This window comes from Gigantopelta aegis, chromosome 14 (genome assembly GCF_016097555.1).
Source record: "Gigantopelta aegis isolate Gae_Host chromosome 14, Gae_host_genome, whole genome shotgun sequence".
NCBI classification, from domain to species: domain Eukaryota; kingdom Metazoa; phylum Mollusca; class Gastropoda; order Neomphalida; family Peltospiridae; genus Gigantopelta; species Gigantopelta aegis.
The window spans coordinates 5,543,887-5,567,975 of record NC_054712.1 but is presented as its reverse complement, the minus strand read 5'-3'; the positions used below and the strand labels follow the sequence as shown (position 1 = coordinate 5,567,975).

The following is a 24,089-nucleotide window of genomic DNA, read 5'->3' as shown; positions in this document are numbered from 1 at the left end:
AAGCCCACCCCCAACAACGTTAGAAATGAGTTGTCTTGGCCCCATGGGCTTATTCCTGATCAAATACAGTACATTTGTAGATTAATTAATCATCGGCTATTGGATGTCAAACACTTGGCAATTTTCACAAGTAGTCATCAGAGGAAACCCGCTACATTTTGTTCTAATGCAGCAAGGAATCTTTTATATGCACTTTCCCTCTGACAGGAAAGCATATACCACAGCATTTGACCAGTTGTGGTGCACTGGTTGGAACAAGAAAAAAATTAATCAGTTGAATGGAAACACAGAGGTGGTTCGACCTGTAACACAAGCACCTCAGCTGAGCACTCAATTGATTGAGCAAAATCCCGCCCCTCCAGGGAACAAGTAGACAAAAAGAGTCCACACAGGTTTAGGCCATGCTTCGCACCTGCAAACCAGCTCAATCCCCATATACAAACCTGGGCCTGGTTGTTCGAAGCCTGGGTTAACTTAATCACTGATTAACACTAACTGTGAGTTAAATTCCTTAACCCAGGGTTGGCTAATCACTGGTTAAAAAAATGTTGCTGAAACACACTTTTAACTCTGGGTTAGCAAACTCAGGGTTAGTTTTCAATAACCCAGGGTTAGTCTTCAATAACTCTGGGTTAAGTGCAGTTGACCAATCAGTGTGAAGTAGATGTACTTCCTGCTGTCAACATTAAATTTGCCTGTCCGTACTGCTAGTGCTTCTGTAATTTTAAAAAATGAACAGCAATAAACAGGAAAGGTGAGGAAAAAGAAAAGAAAGAAATGTTTTATTTAACGACGCACTCAACACATTTTATTTACGGTTATATGGCGTCAGACATATGGTTAAAGACCACACAGATTTTGAGAGGAAACCCGCTGTTGCCACATAGGCTACTCTTTTACAACAGGCAGCAAGAGATATTTTATTTGCGCTTCCCACAGGCAGGATAGCACAAACCATGGCTTTTGTTGAACCAGTTATGGATCACTGGTCGGTGCAAGTGGTTTACACCTACCCATTGAGCCTTGCGGAGCACTCACTCAGGGTTTGGAGTCGGTATCTGGATTAAAAACCCTATGCCTCGACTGGGATCCGAACCCAATACCTACCAGCCTGTAGACCGATGGCTAACCACGACGCCATTGATTTATTGCTAATGTTAGATAACTGTAGATTATCATGCGTAAAATATTGAGACAATTAGTGAAAACAATAAGACAAAAACTAGCAGGAGAAGGCAGTTGCAAAAACATGCCAGATTATATTACTAGAGTTGATGACAGGACATTGCAGCATCATCGTTTTGGTTTCACACACAATAAATAAATCACATATTACTGTAATATTTTATATGTCATGTTTACAGCTTGTACAGTTTTTAGCTTTCATCTTTTAAGCTTTTCTATACATTATGAAAAAATATAAATATACTAAGTGTCCTTGTCTGATCAATGTGGAACAGACAATTGTTTTGACAGGGGGTGAAGATTACCTAGAAAGCTATGTCCCATCATTCACACGTGTTTTAATTTCAATGACGTCAGTATTCGAATGACATCACTTTACATGTTCCGATAATAATAATAATAATAATAATAAACTAATCTAGATATTTCAATTTTTAAAAGGCTCAAAATCTTTCAGTGTAAAATTGCTTTTTGTATGTGTGTTTAATAGTTATGAATACATATGGCTGTAATTAAAAAGCTGCAATAATTTTGGAAATTATACCATTTGGTAAAAATGTACCTAAAGTGAAATGTTTGATATTGTGTGTGAAAATGAGAGAAAGGCTGACTTTGAGCTAGGAATGTCTGATGTTTCACCCCCAAGTTAGTTTGCCCCATACCAGTTCGACCCCAACACTTTACCAGTTAGCCCAACAGAAAAAAGTTCTGTTCGCCTCCACTTGGGGTTTGGTGTATCTGTTCTTGAATGATGATAAGAATAAATAAACATGAAACACACTACGTGTATTATACAACTAGGTAAAATAAGTTATGTGGTCACTGACAGCCATAGGCTATTGTTTAACGTCACTTGGAAGGAAATTCAAATTCACGTAGAAAAAAAAATCAAATTATATTTTGGTCCTTACTTTAAATAAAATGTATAATATTCATATATTAGTACACGTATATATGTAATGCAGATTTTAATAAGCTGGAATGAGAGATTGCCCATTACAGCCGTGACACGACAGGTGCTACTAAGTCAAAAGCCCTTTGATTAACACCGACGAAACTGCCGTGCTAATAATTACTAGTTAACTTTAAATTAATCATTGCATGCATTTCCTGATGGCATTTATCTTCTTGATACTTAATTGTTAATTACCACAAATGACCCCATTCGTTAATCTCACTAGTAAGGAAAAGGCATAGAAATACAAATAAATTTTGTACTGTTAATTCTAAAACTGTTACTTGATCACGACGTAAGTCAAATAGTTACTCATTTATGTAATTTTCTAGAAGCCCTGCACCCTTTCTCATGATGAATAAATTCAACATATCAAGATGTCGAAATTATAAAATAATATTGGGTTGTTTTGTTGTTATCTTTAAATGAAAAATAAATCAAGGCTCCCTCTTGTTAAAAAAATTCTCCCTCTCAAAATTTGTGAGAGAAATGACTTCGCCTATTTGGACCTCGCATGAGGCATGCATAATAGTCTTATCATCAAAGCAGCAACCTAATTTGTTTTAGTTCCAATTTAACTAAATCCCTTTTGGATTTAATTTAATTTAAATTAAATTTTAATATTTAACAGACTAGATCGGTTTCCCTTTCTTGATCCTCTTGGTAAAACGAACAAACAACTTTCACCAAAATCATCTTTATTTAATATTGGACATATTAACGGGGGAGGGGGGTGGGGGCGAACTCAGAAATAGTTATATTTAAATATATATATTTAAAAAATCGGAGAATAGATCCACTGAGGTGATTCGATCCTATGACGCAACTACCTCAGGCTAGCACTCAACTGACTAAGCTAGATCCCGCCTGGGAAAACGGAGCGAACTGACTTGGGGCGAATTGGCTTGGATACAAAACGTCTGGTACCTTTGACGAATGACTTGAGTCTACTCCCAGCAGTAAAGTATAAACAGTCTTGCAATTCATGTTTTTAATTATTCATACTATTATTTAATGGACAATTTAATGATAAAAGACGGTTAATACAGATCGATGTGTTTCCCGATATTGATCACCTTCCACCCTCCCAATCCGAAAATAAAACCAGCTATTCTACGTCATTCATTATTTTTTCGCGGGAATTTGACGTCACTGTAATTTATGCCGATACTCTATTTCAACACAATTTTACATTTAAAACACATCTAAACATACAAATGGAATCAAATTCGCCACTCTTAATCACTGGTTAGACATTTAACCGCAGGTCAGAGCTGCTTTAACTTTAACTCAGGGTTAGGGTATATTTAACTCATGGTTAGCGCTAACCAACGTTCGAACAACGCATTTTTCAATCGGTGATTAAATTTAACTCTGGGTTAGGCACTTAACCCAGGGTTAACGCTAACCCAGGTTTCGAACAACCGGGCCCTGGCAGGCCTTTAAACTGTCAGCTCGTATCAATAACAATTAAAATGTTGCACACACACACACACTTTCATATACATGTATGAGGAGTTCAAGTTAAAGTTTGTTTTGTTTAACGACACCACTAGACCACATTACTTAATAAGCATTGATGGCTACTTAGTGATTTCCCTAGAAATTTGGCAAGGCATGGCAGACCAAACACTTTTGGGGCATTTTCACCATTTTCGAGGCACTTGTATTTCATTAAAAATACACAAAAATTAATTGAAATAAACATTAATGTAATTTATATCCTTGCTTTAATAAATGAATGGCAAAAGATATAAAAGGCATATTTTATTAATTAATAATACATTTTGGGGTGTTTTATAAAGAATTAATACTGAAAAAGGCTTGTTTAATCTCAGGGCAGCATGGTGCTCATTAAGGCAAGATGGTACTAGACTATGGAGGCATGATGCCGCACCATGCTAAAACAAACTAGGAAAAACACTACTACTGGATGTCAAACATTTGATAATTCTGACATACAGTCTTAAAGAGGAAACCCACAACATATTTCCATTAGTAGCAAGGGGTCTTTTATATGCGCCATTCCACAGACGGACTAGCAAGGCCTTTGATATACAGGTCGTGGTGTACTGGCTGGAATGAGAAACAGCCAATGGGTCCACTGACGGGAATCAAACCCAGACTGACCATGCATCAGTTGAGCACCAAACTACTGGGCTACTTCCAGCACCCTTCATAACAATCATATAAATATAAACACACAATGATACGAAGAGTGAAATAAACAGCAGTCAACCTTTAACTATTTAATATGTAATAATAAATATTTTTGTTCTTTACAAGTACTTTTAGTTTTATCAGCAGTGACACATTACATAGTACATACATGTAGTACATTAACCTATTTTGTCATAACCAGAGTTGCTGCTTAGTTTGTGGGCTGATACCCAATGGAAAATGTTCGACTGTAACATCACTAACTTACATATATACCAAAATGAGGTGGTGATATAAATGTTCAGTACTATTACATGTACCTTCAATATCTCCGGCATACGTCTGCTACAATCTCGTTGTTTCTTGTTCACAATTACTTTATTGGACTTCACCATCTCAGTCAACTGTAAGTAATGCATAAGAAGTTAGCAAAGGAAGAATAAAAAGAAACATTACATAAAGGTGTCTCCATATGTGTTTGTGTGTGTCACTGTGTTTGTGTGTCACAGAGTGTGTGTCACTGTGTTTGTGTGTGTCACCAAGTGTGTGTATGTCACCGACTGTGTGTGTGTCACTATGTGTGTGTCACTAAGTATGTGTATGTCACTGTTTATGCCTGTCACTGTGTATCACCGAATATGTGTGTGTCACCGTGTGAGTGTGTGTCTCTGAGTGTGTGTGTGTGTGTTTGTCATTAAGTGTGTGTGTCACCGAGTGTGTGTGTGTGTCACCGAGTGTGTGTGTGTGTGTGTTTGTCATTGAGTGTGTGTGTGTCACTGACTGTGTGTGAGTGTGTGTGTCACCGAGTGTGTGTTGTGTGTGTGTGTTTGTTATTGAGTGTGTGTGTGTGTGACCGAGTGTGTCACTGTGTGTGTGTGTGTGTGTGTGTGTCAGTGTGTGTGTCTGTATACATGTACATGTGTGTATTTTATGTGTCATGGTTCATACAGACCTGGTGAACAGAAATTCCAGTACTTTTCAAGTATATTTTTCAGTTTTTCAAGTAGTCTTTGGCACAATGTTACAAGCAATTTAACACACACACATCACTAGTTAACTACAGCTGACCGTTTCTCAGCACACATTTACATTGACCCAATTCTCGTATCATGGATTGGTCTCCCACTTGAGGTTGTAGACACAATGGCCCCGTTTCCCATTCATATTCATGAGTCACTGATAATCCCCCTATTCAACAAACTGCTGCCATTTTCTAGACGCGGTGGGAACGACTGATTACCTGTCTCGCTCATAAACCGGTTCAACTATTAGTATAATGCGCTGTTTCCAGTAGACAGCAGCCTAGTCTATTTTAATCTTCACACTGTGGTGCATATAGCAAGCGCAACAAGGACTTGTATGCCAGTCTATCTATATCGGCAGCAACACATATTACTTCTGGGTTTTCATTACGACAAATACCTGAGAAATACGTCAGCAAATACTTATTATTTTTCCAGATTTTAATCAGTAAGAGAGACATTCTGCTTGTAAAAAAAACTCAAGTACATTTCGGCAATTTTCAAGTAGTTTTTAATGAAATTCCAGTACTTTTCCAGGACCTTTTTTGAATTTGCAAAATTCCAGTACTTTTCAAGTACTACGTTAAAATTCAAGGACTTTTCCAGGCCCATGCGAACCCTGTGTGTGCATTGCACATACATATACATACATGGGTTATTCTCGGACAAATGTAAACCATATAGCTCGTAGTTGACCATTTTATTATAAAATTAAATTGATAATTAAACTGTGTTTGGCTTGACGTTTATCTTAGCCACATTTTGAATTTCCAGAAAATAATGAAACAGAAAGTAAAAATTTCTACGAAGAATATGTTCATACAGAGCCAATTCAACATACCGTAACGGAGCTAATACAGTGACAATAAACCCATGAATGTCTGAGACACAAGCCGAATACTTTGTAGGACAGTTGGTTGTCATCCCAATTGCTGTTATATTAATATTGCACAAATAGTGGGTTGGACAACATCAAACAAATTTAAAATACTGATATAATCTAGCAGAATGAAACATCTAAAATAGCCATGTACTTTTATTTTTATCAAGGCCTAAAAACCACCCAACATTTGTGTTTCAGAGAACCCAACTCTACCTAGAAAATAAGGCTCACCCTGAAAAAATTGAGTTGATATTAATATTAATATGTAGGAGGGGAAAAAAAAGAGTTCATACATAACATTTCATCTGGATCCGTAGAGGTGAATGTAATTAAAAAATGTTTATGTTCCAAGAAACACACCATTTGTTAAAATGTTTATGTTCCAAGAAACACACCATTTGTTAAAATGTTTATGTTCCAAGAAACACACCATTTGTTTTAGGTCTCACAATACCTTGGTCTCTATAGACCTTCCAATTTGACCACTGATTCTATCCAAATCGTCAGCTTGAACATCATGTTTTAGAAGGTCTGATGTGGTATCAGTAAAAAATTTGTGGATGGCATCAAGCATGGCTTCTTTAACATTGTCAAAATGTTGCCATAACAAGTCACTAGAAAAAATAAGAAATACATTCATATAAATAAATAATCATGAGATACACATAAAGTTTGTTTTGTTTAACACCACTAGAGCACATTGATTAATTAATCATTGATTATTGGATGTCAAACATTTGGTAATTCTGACATATAGTCATCAGACGAAACCCGCTACATTTTTTCTATTGCAGCAAAGGATCTTTTATATGCACTTTCTCACAGACAGAAAAGCACATACCACGGCCTTTGACCAATTGTGGTGCACTGCATGTAAAGAGAAAACAACCAATCTGTTGAAGGGATCCAACAAGGTGGTTTCATCCTTAGACGCAAGCACCTCACCTGAGCACTCAACTAACAGATAAATCTTGATCCCCTAAGAATACATAGATAAAAACATTTGTTTTTTCTCTTAAAGGTGTCTCTTGTGAATCGCTTCAATCAAGGATATTGGGGACAAATTAACAAATAATTAAATTTCCATTACATTCATAACAATATGAAGTCATCCCATTGATCCAGATGTAGCAATGGGAGTTTGTTAATTTCTTGATGAATGTAACAATTACGTCATCATATCTGATGATGTCATTTTATAGGAGAAAATTGCTCCCTTATTTTCTATTTCTATGAAATACCTATAACAATAAACACTGATGGTGATTGAGGAGCTTGCTCGATTTTAGCACCATGAACTACCCTTGGGGGATCAAGTCATCTGTCCCGAACGTCCCCTAGGTTTAGGCCAAAGCGTGCTGAGCTGCCACAACTGGCAATCAGCAAAGACCACCTGAACTGTGTGATACGTCTCAGAGATAAAATCAGGAGAAAGTTCTTTCAGAGCGCCAAAAGGCTGCTTTTAATATGTTTTGTCTTATATGACCAGTTGGTCTAGGTGCATTTCTGGGCCGGTTCAAAGGAAGTACCTTTGAGGGCCTCTAGAACAATAAAAACATCCCATTCAGGAATGCGTGGAACGGAGTTAGAACCTTGTAACTTTAAGGAAGATACTAGTTCTCTTAGTATAGGGTCATTGGACAAGTCAGGGCCGCCGCTCTGTTTAATAGTTGTGCATATTGCTGATCTATAAGACTTTATTGTCCCCTGTGATAATTTAACCTCCTCTGTGAGATAGAGAAGAAAATCGGCCAACTGACTGACTAGTGGATTACTGGAATCCACTGGCCTGCATTTCGTCCAATCCACCCACTTATGACAGCGTGATTCATCTTTTCAGTTGAAAATCACCTTGTTGTAGACAATCTGGTGGCAGTCCTTTCAGAAAAACCTCTCTGTGTGAGAGATTGTTTGATAATCTCCATGCATGAAGCTCAAAGACTTCTGGTTTCTGATGGGCCAGTTTCGACCCTGGTTGGGTTAACAGGTCTCTTCTTGAGGGCAACCTGACTGGTATTTCCACTATCGGTGAAAGTAGTAGTGGAAACCAAGATTGGGTGGCCAAGCTGGAGCCAGGAGTTTTAACACCACCTGCTCCATTTGTACTTTCCTCAGAGCCTTCGCCAACAGTGCTGGTGGGGAAAAGTGTAGGCCACCAGACCCGTCCAATCTAAGGTAAGAACGTCGTAGCTCCACGCAAGAGGATCTGGCATCGGAGAAACAAACCGGGGCAGTCTCGCATTGAGGCAAATAGCGAACAAATCCACATGAGATTTTCCCCATCTGTGAAATATCGTGTCCACTGTTCCCTGATGGACCGTCCATTCTGTTTGGTCTATCCTGTCCCGGCGGCTTAGAGTCTGCTAGAACATTCAGTTTGCCCCTCACATGTAAGGCTACCAGCTGACCATCTTCTTAGTCAACCTTCTGCAGTATCTTTATCGCTAGTCTGCAGAGGTCCTGAGAATGAGACTCCCCCTTCTTTGTTTAGGTAACCCGCCACAGTCAAATTATCTTTGCAAAGAAGGATAACCTGACTGTGTAAGTGGTCCTTGAAAGCAAGTACTGCTTCCATTTCCAGAAAATTGATGTCTCGGCTGGTTGAAGAGTATTCAAATTTGCTTCCCAGCCTGTCATGCATGCATCCGTGTTACAAAGGGTCTGCGTGGGCTGAGGTTGGTGGAGAGGGTTATACTGAGATAAGAATTCCTCTTCCTGCCATTGCTGAAGAGTTGGCAGAAACCAATTGTTCAGCAGGATGAGAGTATCCCATTGGCTCTATAGGGATGTTATTGTTTTCAACAACTGTCTAAAATTGTCTAGTCGATGAAGGGCTGGGCAAACTCGACAATCTATCAGATCGAAAAACAACCCCAGGAAGGTGAACCTCTGTGTTGGCGTCAGTTCGGATTTGCGTACATTGATAAGAAAGCCGAGAGAGCACAGAAAAGAGGTAATCAACTCCATCTGGCAAAGACACCTCTTGGGGTCCCTGCTGGACAAAGGAAGTCATAAAACCTGTGTCCTGCCTTGTGAAGGTAGGACGAAACTGTCTTCATGATTCTCGTGAAGACATAAAGAGCTGCTGCCAGTCCGAAGGGTAGAGCACGAAACTCTTACTCTTCCTTCGCAAGTGAATCGGGAGATATTTCCATGCTTATGGGCGTACGGGAACATGAAGGTAAGCATCCTATAAATCTATCGATGTTGCCCATTCCCTGATTTTTAGTGCCTGTCTTATAGTATCCAGAGACGACATCTTGAATTTAGATGGTGTAGGTCTATGACCATGTGCCAAGTTCATGACAGTTTTGGAACCAGAAAAACCCAAGAGTAGAATCCTGGGCCTGGTTGATCCCCATGGCAAGTCAGAGCTCCTTTTTAGAGGTTATTTTGGATTATGTCCTGTAGACCTCTTTAGAGAATTAAGTCTTGGTAAGACCTTTGAAAAACTGGACGAGAAAGCAGAAGAGACAACTTGCCTGATTTGAACCGGAGTTTGAACCCCTTTTGGATTACTGAAATAACCCAAGGGTCCTCGCTTGCTGCAAGCCAACAATCTATGAAAAGCTTTAAGCATCCTTCTACTATGGACGGATCGGCCTGAAGGTCAACAGGCTTTGTCTCTTGTAAAAGAAAACTATGGGGATGACAGGCCATTTAGGGATACTTCTAGCACAGTATATGTTCCCACCTGACTGGCCCAGGGAACACCCTCATGGGTCGAAGGTGGCCTGTATGGCTATTTGAAACCTGGCGCACTCGTACCCGCTGTAGTTGGCACTTGCTACCATTCCCCTTGGGAGTGCCTAACTCATCGCCTAGCACTTTTCTTCCCTCACCAATTTAATTGAGGCCCTGTGGGGGCCTTGGATGAAGTTGCTAGAGAAGCTAGATGGGTGGTGGCTGGAGCTTTTTGTTTAGCAGCGGTAGCCACTAGTTCTCCTTGGACTGTAGACCACTTGGTCATCAACTCATCTAAAAAAGAGCCAAGCAGGGACACTGACTGTATGGGAGCAGTTCGAAGTTCTTGCTGGTGGTGTCTAATAACAACATCCTGCCTTGTCAGTAAGATATTGGCCATAAGCCTCTGTGACAGCTCAAGGGAGGCTAAACTTGTAGCGGTACCTGCCTATGCCCAGAGGAAGGGATAAGCCTCATCTGGTAATTCTTCCTGGGATTCTGCTCTGTGAAGAGCTGTAAACCACCTAGTGGCATGAGACTGCATGGATATGATCCTTTGTATCATGCCTTCCCACTCAGTGGCCTGAACCCACGAAAGAGTAGGTAAGGGATCAGACTTCGGTACACCTCTGATAGCCAGATTTATACGACTGAGGTGAAACCTCGTATCCGAGATCCATGGAAGAGCCACAGGAGGCTCTTCTTGATCAGTGCCTAAAAGCACTGATCCTATCCCACTGGCAGAAGCTGCAGGGCGAGATGGAGGGTCCATGGGAAAAAGATGTGTATCACTCGATTCCTGTTTAAACAGGAAAGACTTAGCAGTAGCAACTGCTTCCTTGTACCCATCTGCAAACACCATAGACTCTGTGTCCTCCCCCACATGCAATACTTTTTTTTCTTTTCTTTTTTCTAAACCTTTATTACCCCCAGATCACTGGCAATGTCCAGGTTGTGGTGCCTTGAATCATGGTCTTACAATATACCAACAATAATAAAATTATAAAATGATTATGTGTACCTGTATAATGGCACGGTAAAGGTTTTATATTTCATATTATGTATATAAACAATATGTGATATGTATGGGAGATATATTCATTACATTTCTTGTCATATACTGCACAACCGTATTCATATACATACATATACATACATACAAACATACGCATTTTAAAATGATCTGATGATCAAGAATGATAGGTGAAACGAGCTTGCATTGGAGGGGGAAAAAAAAAAAAAAGGACAGAGGAAGGGGAAAAAGGAACATAAAGAAAGGTTTATCGACAACCAAAAGGTTTTGTTGTTGTTGTTTTTAACTGTTTTAAGTGGGTGTCTAATGTAGTAAGAACACGTTTTTTAACGAAGAAGAGGAAGAGCTTTAAAACAAATTAAAAAGAAAAATTAAGACTTATGATAGGGGGACAGAAAAATGGAGAGGAAGGATAAAGATGACGAAAGAATAGTTTCTATCCAAATGATGGGTGTTTCAAAGGTGTAAGATACGTATACTAGAACTTATGTTATTTGTAAGTACAATGGGTTTGAAAACAATAACAAGAGGAATAGAGAAATAACGCCTTTAAATGACTAAAGTTGTAAATTAAACCATTTACTTGTGAACTGGTCTTCTTTTTCTGACAATATGAATCTTTCAATATTTCTGTGATACTTTATTATATTTACAACTACAATAAAATTTAGAGAATGATTTGTATATTTACAACTATAAATGTACCGTTTCACTATTAAAATTAAATGATTTAATAAAATACTTAAGTGTGGACCTCCAAGTAGTATAACACATATATCTAAATTCAAGGTAGTACCTGTTTTGATCTCAAACCAATTTTTAAAGTTTACCCACAACTGTCTTGTGTGATAAAATTAACAAGTGAAGAATAAATGTTCCAACGATTCCACTTCATTCGAACAAAAAGTACATAGATTATTTGCTAGTATGCCACATTTATTCAGGTAAGTATTCGTGGTTAATATACGGTGTATAAGTTTGAACTGAACATTTTGTATCTTATAGTGTCGATGGTGGTTTTTCGTAATAAGTTCAAAGCATTGTGATAACATGGTTTCGGTGATTGTGGTGTTGAGTTTTTGGGACCATTTGTGACAAATGGTTTCTAAAGAACATTGAATATGTGTAATATAGCTATTGTATATAATTTTGTTATCATTAGTGCTTGGTATTTTTGTTATTAATGGATCACTTTCAGCTATTTCCATATTTAATCTATGACCTTTTATTCTACAAAGCCAATATTTTGGAATATAATTAATTAGTCTAAAATATAATAAATAATTGCCATTTAGGTTGAATTGTTGTTGTACCGAATTAAATCATTTAACTTCACCATTTGCAGTAAGTATGCATTTTCCCTGGGGTGAGGTTGGTACCTGTCCCCCCTGGCTGCTTACTTGAACAGCCTGAACTACCGGCTGGGTTAGGGCTGGTGTGCTGGGGCAATCCCAAACAACCACCAGAGTTAAGCAGCCCATACACGATCAATTTTATTGACAATAATATTGTCAATTATAAAAATTGACAATATTATTGATCATTAGTGTGTGATATTGAAGCAAGTTTTTGATTGACACAATATATTGACAGAATCAAACATCGGTAGATATTTATTGAAGGTTTCTCAATACTAGTGTGTCGTTGATGGCACTTTGTCAAATTATTGCACACTATTTCATTCGGAAGCCAGTCATCTAAGGATAAACATGTCCAGTTAGGAAAAAGAAGAGAGAACATTTCTTCTTCTTTATAAATATAACATTAATAAAATTATCAATCCACTGTCTGCTTTATTTCTTTTATTTTTATTAAAATATATATTAACTTTGAATTATGTTTTCTTGCTATATTTACTGGCATTTATTTTTCAAAAGCATTTTCTCATATTTACCTATTGATGTCATCATTAATGCAAAATTAGACAAATTAGTATTTTATGAATATAATCTTAATTATTTAATAATGATTTGCTATTACATCCATACGAAAAAAATATCGATAATACGTCTGCTAATTTTTTCTAAGTTCTTTAAGCAGTTGAAAATGGCCAAACTTTTTTCTCTGCACGAACCATTGTTTGGACCATGGTTTTCTTTTTTATGTTTTCGCTTATCAAAAGCAAAGACAATAGCTTAGAGCAATGACTTGAGGACAAATGACTTAAAATATTGTGTAAATAACTGCATCGTTGGTGGCCAATAAATATTCATCAATAATATTATATTAATATTATTGTCAATTAAATTGATCGTGTATGGGCTGCTTTAGGGGTGGCATATTGCCTGGAAAAGTCCAAGTTATCAAGACCAGACATATGCAGTCCCGCACAACCAGCTTGGTTAGGGTGCTACCCTAGGACATTTCCCTTCTGCTAGGGGGATGGCCAGGAGATCCGGGTTGTTCCCCTGCAGGCCTGTCCTGTGTAGCACAACCCTCTAGTGAGGGAGCGTGTAGAGTCCCTACAGGGACTGTAACTAGGGCCTGGGCAGGCTACTCAGCCCTGCCAGGACCCAGTGAGGGAGAGCCTATCAAAGAAGTTAAAATGTCGGGATCTCCCTCCAAGAGTTAACTAGGTATTTCAAAATCATCGAATGCCGGCATTGGTACTTGTGGGGGTGTGGAGACAGGCGTGTCTCTCTTCCCCAAAAGCGATTTATGCGAACACGCTGCCCGCTTGGCCTGTGCCTTTTGTAAGCGAGACTCGACCGCGTCCCACTTTGTTGTGGTCTACTGAGCACAAAGTACACATGGCACCTTGGCGAACACGGATGACATGTTAAACATAATGCATGATCGTCTTCCTTAGCCAGCCTGGCATTGCAGGTCCTGCCTACCCCAGGACACAAGGCTGGTGTAATTAGAAAGGCTATTTTAAAAATAAAAAGGGCCAGTGAACTGGGTCACAGAAAACCAACAAAAATAAAATCATCGTGCTAATTATGGTACCCATTCACGCTAATTTACAAAACACTTTAGTGAATCATTAGCGTTGGCAACAGACAATAAAAAACGATAAGGAATGAGCAAAACATTCAAGAAAGTTCAATGAATAACATAAACCACCTCCTCCCAATGGCGAGTCAAGAATAAAAGAGAATGATGATAATTTAGCGTGCGCAGTCGGTTGTGACGTAATCAGAAATAGAAATGGGCAAGTTGTCTTATTGAGTGTTATTGTTTATGGACCAAAAATAATTCAAAATAAAGTATGAACTTCTAGTGTTATTATTAGCAAGTATGATTCAAATTTAATTATAAGTATTGTTTGTTATTTCTTTTACGTTCATTTGGGTATGCCAAAAAAAAATCATCCACAAACTTATGTGAGAATGGCTTTGCAGGTGATTTTCAGTGTTCATACCCCGATGAACGTAAAAGAAAGAACAAATAATCCTGAATCATATAACTCTAGATGACGAATTATAGACGAGGGTGGAGATGTTTGTCAAGACAATTAAATGTCTCATTTTTGTTTTATCAAATAAAATGGAGCCAGTTGTCGACATTTTGTTTTTTAACAAACAATTTTCTATCAAGAATTTGTTACCATATCCAAATAATATATACAAACAGAAAAGTTCAATAATATTGGCCAAATTACATCACAATGACAGAAGCACAAGGGGTTGGGAGAGGATTATGATGAGCATTACACAATTTTAGGGGTAGGTGGGATGGTCTTAGATTACAAAATGTTACAAGGGAGAGTGATTATAACAATGCCAAATTGTGCATTGTACTGTATGTAACATTTGACACAATGCTACGGAGATGAGCATCTTGCAGCCATGCAGTGTGGGTATTATTACATCACCAGAATGGTACAGTGAAAAGTAGGCAGGTATATGTACCATTTGACACAATGCTACGGAGATGAGCATCTTGCAGTCATGCAGTGTGGGTATTATTACATCACCAGAATGGTACAGTGAAAAGTAGGCAGGTATATGTACCATTTGACACAATGCTACGCAGATGAGCATCTTGCAGCCATGCAGTGTGGGTATTATTACATCACTAGAATGGTACAGTGAAAAGTAGGCAGGTATATCATATCGGTGTTTACTAACAGCAGTTTATTTCATTTCAACTTATCTTCGTGCTTATATCCAATTAAGGTTCAAGCACGCTTTCCTGGGCACACACCTCAGCTATCTGGGCTGTCTGTCCAGGACAGTGGATTAGTTGTTAGTTGGTTAGTGGTAAGTGTGAGAGAAGAGGGTGTAGTGACCTTACACCTACCCACTGGACCATTAACCTTTAGACTACTAGATTAATTTTTAACAAAAAAACACGTTGAGTGGTGTTACGTACATTCCCGTACAACCTATACTATGGTTGTGGCAAATCGTCATACCCAGAACGCAGAACTAACCTACCATAAACAATAAAGCCCAGAGCACACACTAATGACAATTCACACAAACAAATAACAAATGATAAATTTAGATATCTTTAATAATTATATAATATTTCCATGTATGAAATTAATATTTATCTAAATGGCATTTCTGTGTATATTAATATTAATATTCACCAAATGACTGTCCAAAACATAACAAATTCCCAAATCTGGATACGATAACATCAACATTCATGGCACTGGCACAGTTCATCTTGTCCGTTATTCCTGTTGTTCTTGATCACCTGGCTTGCCTCCAACCTGTCACCGTATGCTGAACCACATTCGTGTCCCGTTTATATACTATTTAACCGTAACTATTTAGTGACATTTAACCTTGAATCTCTCCATAATCAATCACGAGATTTGATCTATACACCAATCAAATCATTTCCAATATATAATTCACACTAAACTGGAGCTTTTTACAAATCAACGGAAACACCAATACAGAAATCCCGAAGTTATTTCCCTTGTCCGAATACACCACGTTGTCGGTTTCTCGTGCACGAGGTCGGCAATACTGCTAATTCAGATAAGTATTATCAGTTCAGGTAAGTCACTTGTTATAATTCGTATATTTTAAACATCCTTTCTTCATTTCTTAAATAACAACAATGCCGTAATGATTTATTTTACAGTCCATTACACATTTAAGTGTGTCACAATAGTTCACAAATTTGCACACAGGGATCCAAATTTCACATAACGATGTCCGCCACGCAGTCCAACATAAATTATATACACTCTATGCCAGAATAGCATAACAGTGGGTACATGTTTATAATTTTTACTCACATATATTCACTTAAATGTTTTATAAATACATGAAATAAAGTTTACATATGAATTTGTAAGTATTATTTTTGTGGGTTTTTGTAATTTTTATTATTTTTAGATCAGCTAATGGCGATTAAAATTAGGCAAAAAATTGAAAAAGTTGTGTTTACTTACGGGCATTTGTGGCCAGCTGTCCAGTATTTATGTACATTATTCCCGATAACAGTGGTTTTCTGACCAATTTTTTTTTTTTTTTAAACGAACAACGATTTATTTGGTGATTTTCGTTGTTGGTAAAAAGATCAAATTTATTATCAAATTAGCTGTCACAATCAGCTATCGATCCATCAAAATGACTGCAACGTGCCGCCATTGTTGTCAAGTGAAAATACTTGCCAAAAACCGCTTTTTGAACTCAAAATTTCAAGGTATTTTCAGTTGAAAAAATCAAAACAAAAGCCACCATTTTGAAATAAAATCTTTTTTCTTTTATTATATTTCCGTTTCCGGTGAGTGTTGTGTGCAAAACGGCGGGAAATATGAATTGGGGAATGCACTGTATACAGTATACAGTATGTCGACTGACGTGACGTCGGGTGAGATATCTCGCCTGCAGTACTCAGAAGGTTAAATATTTGCTCTGGGTTGGAGACAGCACCTAGCTGCGAATCCTGTACCTACCAGCCTGTAGTCAGATGGCTTCACTGCGCCACTGAGGCCGGTATAACAACAGTGTAGGCTGTTATTATTACTTTTTAGTATTAAACAAAATAACTTCCGGCTGGGTCAAAGTTCGAGTGGCACCCACATTTGATAGAGAAGTTAACACCACAAGTCCTGTGATTGGTGATATATGTGAGCTTGTTAGTTGTAGAAAAATATAGTTTCATCTGGGCAAAAAATGTATGCAGTTTTATTTCATCTAGTACCACTGTGTCAAGCAGCCTTGTAAAAAAAAAAAAAAAGTACTAAAATTTTGTGTGGAACTAGGGTATAAACGTTACTCATTACTCTGAAATGAGCTGCTTGACCCCCATGTTTTCTGATTCACTTTAAGGGTGAGGGGTGTAGTATTTACATCCATGGTGTTTATGTCTATTGATACGCTGCAGGTAGGACTTTTAGCTACATATGTTACTATTGTCGTCTATGGGATTTGATTTGGTAGTCTTCTAATCTATCATACACTAGAAGTGTCTTGTATACGAACCTATTTATTCAGGATGTCATCTCTGTGAAGAATGTTTTACATGAAGTTGTCACATGAAGGATATGTCAAGTGTGAATTTGTCTCTATTCAGAATGTTTCATCTAAAGCTGTCTCTATATTAAGGATATTTGACATGAAGCTGTCTCCATTAAGGATGTTTCACATTAATTTGTCTCTCAAGGAAGGAAGGAAATGTTTTATTTAATGACGCACTCAACACATTTTATTTACGGTTATATGGCGTCGGACATATGGTTAAGGACCACAAAGATATTGAGAGAGGAAACCTGCTGTCGCCACTTCATGTGCTACTCTTTTTCGATTAGCAGCAAGGGATATTTTATATGCACCATCCCATAGAGGATAGCACATACCATGGCCTTTGTTATACCAGTTGTGGTGCACTGGCTGGAGCGAGAAATAGCCCAATGGGCCCACTGACGGGGTCAATCCCAAACAGACCATGCACCAAGCAAGCGCTTTACCACTGAGCTATATTTCACCCCATGTCTCTCAAGGATGTCAAGTGTAACGTTGTCTCTATTAAGGATGTCATTTATGAATTTGTCTTGAAGGATGTCAAGTATGAAGTTCTCTCTATTAAGGATGTCATTTGTGAAGTTGTCTATTAAAGTTGCGTGTTGCTGTGCTGTCTATTATGATGTTATTTAGATATACAGTATCAGAACAGTGGTACATATGAATGAAAATAAAAGTATTACTGTGTTTATGGATGTATTTTATTGTAATAATGGAAATATAGGTTACCAGGTTACCAGGTCTGTACATTATCGTAACCTGTAAATGGGTTACCAGACACACTGCTTATTTCGATGCCTGTGTGTGTACCAATTACTCTACATTAACAATAAGTCATTTATACAGTTATCTGTAGATATGACCATCTTCACAAAATAATGGAGCACTGGAGTGTACCCGTAGGTACAATATATGTAGTTGTCAATACTTACTTGAAAACTTTAGTCCACTGTGAAGCAATTGAATCAAGAACTGGTGCAGCCAAATCCTCATTAAACGTGACAGCTCCTGCTACTCGAGAGCTGTAGGTCCCATGATGCCCAACAGTTGCCTTGTATGTTGCACATTTCTAGTGAAGAAAACAAGAATTCGGTGGAATTAAATGTCTTGTCTACCGGTATATTAAAAGTTATCCATGCACAGTGATTGATGTACATAGGTGCAACTATAAGCCAAGTTTCAATGACCTAAGACTTATATAGTTTGTTAGAAACTAATCTAAACGTAAACTTCGTGAAGGCAAGACAAAAACCCAGATCCATGAACACTATAATGATTTACATGTGGACTTTGTGTATCTGATGGATATATTACAGGCCTGCTAACATTTCCATAGTTCTTGCTATTAGTGTCAGCATTCAGCAATACTGATGCAAATTAACCCTAAAGTAACAGGGCTCGAACGTAAGAATTTAACACCCACAGCAATTAAAAAACAAAAATTTGCCATCAGTGACAGGGCGCACCGACGGCAATACTGAGTCTGCCGATGGCAATGTATTACAGCTGACTTTTGCCACAAATAAACTTGACTGAAAAGTAATTTATCTGTTTGTACATGTTGTCATATTTCTTCAATTTATGTCAATAAACTACTATCAACAAGAATTTATTATAAATTGAATCATGGACTAGTACGTAGCATAAGATAACATTTAATGGAATTTGATGTTTCTGAGGCGAAGTTGCCCAAATTTTTGGTGACTATGACATGAAAATTGTTCCATGGATGGCATTAAATTATATAAAATGTCCTCGCTGGGTAAAAATTAAAGGAGCGAGGTTGCGCTACCCCCCACCCCACCATTTAAAAAAACAAAAAAAACAAAAACAAACAGAAACAAAAAAACACTGAAAAGCAAAAAAAAGGGAAAAGTTTGGTTTCCATATATGGTTGAATGCTGGTCGACTTTGTGGAAATACATATCCCTTATTTTGCCCCTCAGTAACTGGTACTGAAAAGTTGGTACGATGTACAAGCTGCCTCATCTTTTATGCACTGTTAGTTAAAAGTAGTTTAGTTAACAGAGATATTTTCAGTCTGACATTCACGGGTATTCATTTTGCTAAACCGATCAAAGTTTTAATATTATTATTTTAATAAAGATTTTAACATATCTGAAAAATAATCAAGGTTTTTCCCCCTACTATGGGATAACAATTTTTTGTTCTTTTTATTTCCATCTTCATTGAATAAATCGATCACATTAATATTACCAGTTTTGTTTTTGTAAAGGCAGTGTATATATTATTTGGCACCCAAGATAAATGATTTTAATAATGAACACTACCACTTCCGTTGTTTTTGTAAGTGGCGATATCCTCTCCCCCCCAATTTTTTTTTAACGTTTCTAATAATTTATAAAGAATTGCTCAATAAACAAATAACAGTAAGCAAAATTCATCAGTTACGACCAATTAAATATGCAATTGAGGATAAAATATCAGACAAGAGATAGTGGACACAAAAGACAGAATGACTTTTCTGATCATGTGACAAATTTGGCGGTGAAACAATAAAAATAAAATGTTTTTATTGCTCAAATAAAATGTACTTTTATTGTGTGTATCAAACATACAAATGGATACTGGTATGGGACACACCAGACAGACCTGTCAACCCTCCCGGATTCCACGGGAGTCTCCCGGTATTTGATCAAATCTCCTTTCCCCTGTGCGGGAGACAGTTTCTCCTGTTAAATGACATTTTTGTAAGCATTAAAAAAAATCGATCCTCTTTTGTCAAAATAACAGAAGGGAAGTAACTCTGCCTTTTTTTTCTCATTCGGAAAATGTCGACTACTTTCGGTTTCTGAGAATGTAACAGGCCGAATTGTCCCGACTGTTTAACCTTTGCCGAAGTGAGCATTGTGGGATAGCCTATTCATATTGTTAAAAAAGCACATGGAGTTTATAAAATGACGTGTTATTATAATGTTTGTTGTCATCGTAATGGCTACGAATCGTGTTGCCGCTAATTCAACAGGTTGTGTATTGACATTCAGTGTTGCCATATAAAAAAAAAAAACTAACCAATTTAGTTCTAATAACACCTCTGAATTGTAAAATGTCTTCCCACTGGATTACATAATGCAACTATGACGAATCTGAACTGCCAGACTCCGAGTTGACAGCGATACACACGAAGCACGTTAAAATCACATGTCACAGCAAGACAACGAAAAGACCAATTAGCTGTATAAACATACTTGTGTCAGTTAATTTTGAATGTTTGTGCAGTAAAATGTTGGTTATAAGGGTACACTTCAAGAAATTATTTTTGTACAATTAAAAAATGTTGTGTTTGACATTGACATAAAGTTACTCACGGAAATGGGTATAATTCCGGTATATTTCACACGATGTCCGTAATGAGGTTTTACTTATGATTAATGAAAATACAATGTTTATTGCATCATTATAATGATTTTAAATAAGTACCACGCCACCGTTCCTCATTATAGTAAAAACTGAATATTAATTTTTAAGATTTATATAAATTTGTCTTTGGTACTTGGGTACACTAACCACAAATGATAATGTAACGCAACCTGTAAGGCTGTAAGTGTAATACCGTAAATGTACTAATTAAATTTTTTATTTCTTGTTCATGTTCTTAACATTTTTGGATAAAATATATATATTTTTTAAAATATGTATTAAATCATAATAATATTTAAACTTAAAAAATTTTTTTAAAAAATGCCAAGATCTAAGGTTAAGAAGTATATATGACACTATAAAGTATTCATATAACTTATTGTAATAATGTTTTTTTTAAATCTTGCGATTTTGGGTTAAATTGTGTGAATTTAAAAAATCTCCTGCTTTTTCAACACACACCTCCTGCTTTCTCTTGACTAAAGGTTGACAGGTCTGAACAGAGGCTGTTAAAACATACATGTAAGTGTTAAATTACATTACGGTAACTGTTGTAAGCTACTGAAGTTTTTTGTCAGTTGCATTTTCGTACACAACGCAGCTTGTTTCCTTTGATGGCCAGTGTGCAGACTGATCAATGTTTTTCAGTGTGCAAAAAGTGTGCATTTTGAAATAGCGGAGCTGGGTGCTGTAAATTATAACAGGATGCCGAAAAATAAAGAGGAGCGCAGAAAAACAATTGGAGCTGCAAAACATCAAAAGGTGCAGCATAACAAAAAAATATTTACACATTTTGTCATCAGTGAGGAGCTTTACTGATGGCAGTATAATTTTTATCCGGCGGCACAAAAGTGCCACTGGTGATGCCCCCAATTGACGGCACTTTATCTCACTGACGGCAATTGCCGTCGTTGCCAACGTTAAAGTTTGAGCCATGAAGTAACACAGATGAACAGTGGCATTTTTGTTTTCTTTTGCCAATACAACTAATTCAGTTAAAAGACTAAAGACTTTAAAAATATAAATGCCAAGGTTAATTTATCCGACTTCCAAGGGTTGCAACATTATATTACAAGCTAAAAAACCCACAAATAAGACACCCCAAATTGAAAACATTTGAAGGTCTACAATCTGGATTCGAACAAGCAAAAGTTACTTTGATTTGTTTAACAACACCACTAGAGTACATTGATTTATTGATCATCGGCTATTGGATGTCAAATATTTGGTCATTTTGACATATAAGCCACATTCACAGGGTATGCACTTGGGATTTTTTTTGACTGGCCAATCGGGCCACTCACAGCAACACTTTGACTCACCCATACAACTTTTGAACAGCCCACGACCGAATTTCGTTAAAATGAACTAACTTAAATTGCACTTTAAAAACATGTTATCATATCATACAAACAATAATAACAACACAAAAGAAGGAAACAGAACTTGTTTTAGTTTTATTACAAACTGTTGTAATTAAATTATAATTATTATGTTGTCACGGGACCCACACAATCAAACATCTGGAATGTTTTACCAAGACTCGGTCTTGGAATGAATAAGGTGCTTTTATGGCCGTATGATGAGGAATTAAAAAAAATATACTAAGCTGACAGCAATCTATGTTGACATCGTTCGCAGTGACAATTGGGTGTTTGGTATAGTAGACTCGGTATATTCCATAAGAAACGAAAACATTCCAACACAATGTAACTTCGGAAAACCTCAAGCTTGTAAACAAAATCTTTCGGCGAAACATAGCGAATCCGAATGTGATGAGTTGTTCCGATTGTAACTAAATGGAAAGTAAACACGGACATAGCCAAGGTGTTCTGATTGAACCTACGAATACATTTACATGATCGAGGTTTTCCGAATACATAATCAAAACTGGCCGATGCATTCCGAATGGTTTTAGACTGTTCGATAGCCTATTATGTCCTATATGTGTTTGGATGCATAGATACTAATAGGAAACCAGTTGAAAACAATAAATAAAAAATAACTTTCTGATCTCTTACAAACATTAGTTATTTGCATTTTGATACATAATACAATATGCAGAAATTTTCGGTCGTGAGAAGGTTTTCATTTGCCCGACACAATTTTGACTCGCCATGGGCGATCGGGTGACCATAAAGTGCACATCCTGCATTCATATTAGCATTTTTAGTATGAGCTAAATTTAGTCTGGACTAAATTGGAGTGGCACGTTCACACACGTTTTTACCTCAAGTAGCATACCAAAACATGTGGCCACAAACAAAACGTGTAACCGTTAGGCGTCACTCGAGTGCATTTCCTGTTTACTTTTGACTTGAGGTTCTTCATGATCAATAATTTTGTTTAATATTTATTTATTCTTTCATGACAGCAATTACTAGTATTATCTTAGTACTTACTTCCATGTTCGTTTGTAATGACATAACTGGAAAATATGATGTAATGAAATTATGGTAGATTAAGGTGAAAATATGATGTAATGAAACCTATTGATTTAGCTCAGACCTGGAACAGAGGAGCATTCACACTGTGACATTTAGCCTGAGCTGAAAGTTAGTCCGAGCCTGGATCAATGTTTTTAGTTGGACCAAACTAGTTCAGGTTAAACTAGTCTGTACCGATTTAGACCTGAAAAATTGTTAGTGTGAACGCTCAGTCTGGACTAAAAATGCTAGTGTGAATGCAGCTATTGTCTTAAGAGAGGAAACTCGCTACATTTTTGCATTAGTAGCAAAGTATCTTTTATATGCACCATATCCCACACAGGATAGCACATACCACAGCCTTTGATATACCAGTCCCAAACTGGTCGATCGATCCCAAACTGACCGCGAATCAAATGAGCACTTTACCACTGGGCTATGTCCCACCCCTCCGAACAAGTAAATAACATATACCTATAGATATTATATTTTCTCAAAACTAAATAAATTAATTTGGTGACAAATCCAGAAAGTATTGCTTATTTGGAGACTACTTACCGTGCATCTCATTAAGAGCATAGCAAAAATACTTTGAGAATTGTTTTTCTTTTAAATGTGTTAAAAATGTTATGAAATTTTATTTTTATTAAAATAAATAAAAATGTTTTACAAATGCTATGAAATGTCTTTGTTTTAATTAAAACCCAGCATATAATAAGTACATGAATAAATGTAAATATGTATTACATATGGCTTTATAATTTAATTAAAACCCAGGATATAAATAGATTTTAAAAATATACATGTACATGTATGTGTTACAAATGCCATAAAACGTACTTATTTTAATTAAAATCCAGCATGTAAATAAATATATAAAATTTATTATGAGCTTGTACGTCGTACTGATTTTACGAAACGAGTGT

At 36.9% G+C, this 24,089-nt stretch overlaps 1 protein-coding gene across 3 annotated transcripts in view; it reads right to left on the bottom strand.

Moving 5' to 3' along the window:
- Window positions 1–24,089, bottom strand: part of LOC121388573 — a 168,686-nt gene that overhangs the window by 51,450 nt on the left and 93,147 nt on the right. For all 3 annotated transcript variants that reach the window (XM_041519963.1, XM_041519962.1, XM_041519961.1), the window contains exons 15-17: window positions 18,289–18,425; window positions 6,660–6,819; window positions 4,621–4,704 (exon numbers count right to left, since the gene is read on the bottom strand). In XM_041519963.1, the coding sequence (XP_041375897.1) occupies window positions 4,621–4,704; window positions 6,660–6,819; window positions 18,289–18,425 (381 nt within the window). The remainder of the gene's footprint in view (window positions 1–4,620; window positions 4,705–6,659; window positions 6,820–18,288; window positions 18,426–24,089) is intronic.